General features: G+C 44.2%; 1 protein-coding gene across 1 annotated transcript; it reads left to right on the top strand.

Moving 5' to 3' along the window:
- Positions 1-210: 210 nt before the first annotated feature.
- On the top strand, positions 211-2,779 carry s1pr4 (sphingosine-1-phosphate receptor 4). Its single transcript, XM_080472665.1, has 2 exons — positions 211-339; positions 958-2,779. Exon 2 carries the CDS (start codon positions 1,107-1,109, stop codon positions 2,331-2,333), a length of 1,227 nt encoding a protein of 408 aa, XP_080328791.1. The 5' UTR covers positions 211-339; positions 958-1,106; the 3' UTR covers positions 2,334-2,779.
- Positions 2,780-3,096: the final 317 nt, after the last annotated feature.

The raw sequence follows: 3,096 nt of genomic DNA, 5'->3' as shown, positions 1-3,096 counted from the left end.
TCCAAACTGGTGAGGGACTCCTTTTCTTTGTGTGTATGTGCATAGAGTTTGAAGGTACATTTATAATTGTCTGCATTATCAGGCTCTCATGACGTCCAACTGTGGAGTTAGTGTCAGGTCACCAATGGGGTTAGGGGAGTGTGTGTGTGTGTGTGTGTGTGTGTGTGTGTGTGTGTGTGTGTGTGTGTGTGTGTGTGTGTGTGTGTGTGTGTGTGTGTGTGTGTGTGTTTGGGTGTGGTGTGTGAATACCTAACCCTCTTGGCTTACTTCCCCATCAAATATGCTGCAAAAGTTTATTTCCAGTCTGTCACACACTCAGCATCACCATCAGCAGCCAGGGTAAGTACCCTTCTAAGCCCATTCACCCCACTCTGCAGCTCTGATTATTAACTGCAATTCAATTGATGATTTAAGTAGGAGAGCAAATAATGCTATTACTTTTTCGACAGATTTAGATTTTACTTAGTTTACATAGTTTTGTGGCATATTGTTCAAAACTTCATTTGAAAAAGTCCATATATCTAATCTTTGCTCAGGTTTGATTAAAAACAATGTAATCACACAGAAAACCATGTTTCATGTCTGAAAAGTCATTAGATTTATTGATTCTGATTAACTCATGTAATTTATTTTGCGATTACAATTATTTATACGATTAGAATAGCGATCTAATAGAGGTCTTTCCTGGATTATTTATAAAAACAGCATGCGTGCTTCCTTCTTGTGGTAATTTAAATGCCCTCTCTGCACACTCATCCTGTGTTAACCGCAGCTGGTTGCTGATTGCAGCACATGGGAGGCATTTAAACGATGCTTTTAAATCTACTTAAGACATGCTTCAAAAGAACTTACTATTCTGACAGTAGGGGATAGTTACTTTGATACATTTTGATGTAACATGTTCCATGATCCATTTTTGAAATGGACGGTTCAACTTTTTTCTTTTTCTTTTCTCAGGTGTGTGCTGTGTCGAGCTTCAGTAGTTAGAGCGTGCTGATAGCCTGTTTGACCACAGGAGTTTCACACTAATTCCTTTTGTAGCTCGTACCGGCTCCGTTCAGCCTGTTTCCATCAACAACCTCAATCTGGCCTGCTGATTCGTCAATATGGATGCCTTCTCCACCCTCAGTTCTTCCTCCTCTTGTCCCCATTTGTACCACACAGCCAGCTACCCCAGCAACACCACTGCATTGGATGGGCTCAGTCAAGTGATCCTGGGGCATTACAACTACACTGGCCGCTTGCAAAACAGGTCCATTAACAACGCCCAGAGCCACATCAGTGCTACCATGGCCGTTTTTCTGTTCTTTAGTGTTTTCATCATCCTTGAGAATCTGCTGGTCCTGGTTGCTGTCGTCTCCCGCATCTGCCACAGCCGTCGCTGGGTTTATGTCTGCATTGCCAACATCACCCTGAGTGACCTCCTCACCGGTGCTGCCTACGTGGTCAACATCTGTATGTCTGGCAGCCAGACATTTCGCCTCACACCTGCCCTCTGGCTCTTCAGAGAGGGCATGTTGTTTGTGGCCCTGGCAGCCTCCATATTCAGCTTGCTGCTGATTGCTGTTGAGCGCTACACCACGATGATGAAGCCGCTGCCCCAGAAATCTGCCAGGAAGGCCTACTATCGGATCTATGGCTTGGTGGCTCTTTGTTGGGTTTTGGCGCTGGTGATTGGCTTCCTGCCTTTGCTGGGTTGGAACTGTGTTTGCAGTCTGGATGGATGCTCCACTCTCCTCCCTCTCTATTCCAAGTCCTACATCTTCTTCTCCCTCATCATCTTCTTCCTCATCCTCTTGGCAATAGGAGTGCTTTATGGGGCCATCTACTGCCACGTACACAGTAGTGCTCAGCTGGGCTCACAGCGCAGTCGCAAGCGCTCCTTGGCTCTGCTTAAAACTGTGATCACCATTGTTGGAGTCTTTATGCTCTGCTGGGGCCCACTCTTCATGCTGTTACTCGTGGATTTCTTCTGTACCTCCCGTCAATGTACACTGCTGTTCAGTGCAGATTTCTGTATCACCGTGGCTGTCCTCAACTCCGGTCTAAACCCCGTCATCTATGCTCTGGGCTGCAGCGAGATGAGGAAAGCCATTGCTGAGCTGCTGTGCTGCTGCTGTGTGAAGGCTGGCTTCTGTCACCCAGACACGTTCACATCCAAGGACACCAGCAGCACCTCAGAGAGCAGGAGAGATAGTCTGCGGAACAGTTTTAACAGAAGCAAGAATCGAAGCCTGGTCTCCCCTCCATCAACCCCAGTCAAACCTCACAGGGCACCCAGAAAATGTAGGCTGAGCACCACCACCAGCTGCCTGTCAGTTTCAACTGATTAGACCACAAAGTGCTCCCCTCCCAAGAAAACAAGACCTGTGCGCACTGATACACATCTAACCGTTTCCTCTGAGTTTTGGTTTGACTGTTTTTTGAAAAAGCACTTGCACTCATGATACTGTGACAAAACCTGTTGAGAATATGAATTCATCTTTGAAAGCTTTCATTTATCCTTAAGTTTGCTATGGTGTCACAAATATCACAGAACATTTTTAATACAAGGTAATGCTTTTGTCAGTGCTATTTACACTCTTGCTGTACTGATTTGTTAATGCACTGTATTCACATTTACTATTCACCCTGTCAGAATAAATGTATATATTTTTATGAATTGTAACACCATTTTTGTTTAATTCAGTTTCAAAATGTATAACTGTGTATTACATTGTAATTTGAAGTCCTTTTGTTATACTTAATGGGAAAATGTTAATAAAGTATATTTTGCAGTACTGCCTTTCCTGAATTTTATAGTACCTTTGCCTTCCTCTGGAGGGAGGCACATCATTGGTGCTTCAGCTGGTTCTCGCAAGATGAGTATCCCTCAAACCATTTTTCGTATTGCTTTATTCAACTCAGAGTCATGGGAGGTTGGAGCCAATCCAAGATTACTTTGCGTGAAAAATAGGTACAGGACTGGCAACCACAGACAGGTCATACAGACATCGAGACGCAATTTAGAATCACCAAATAACCTCTAATGCATTTCACTTTTGCACTGTAGGATGAAACCAGAATACCTGAAGAAAACTCAATCGCACTCAGGGA

The sequence above is a fragment of the Lipophrys pholis genome, assembly GCF_963383615.2.
Source record: "Lipophrys pholis genome assembly, chromosome: 10".
NCBI lineage: Eukaryota > Metazoa > Chordata > Actinopteri > Blenniiformes > Blenniidae > Lipophrys > Lipophrys pholis.
This window is presented reverse-complemented; position numbering and strand designations above follow the sequence as displayed.

Bases quoted from the DNA above. Each gene is read 5' to 3' on its own strand.
- s1pr4 (XM_080472665.1), top strand. From the start codon at position 1,107: ATGGATGCCTTCTCCACCCTCAGTTCTTCCTCCTCTTGTCCCCATTTG.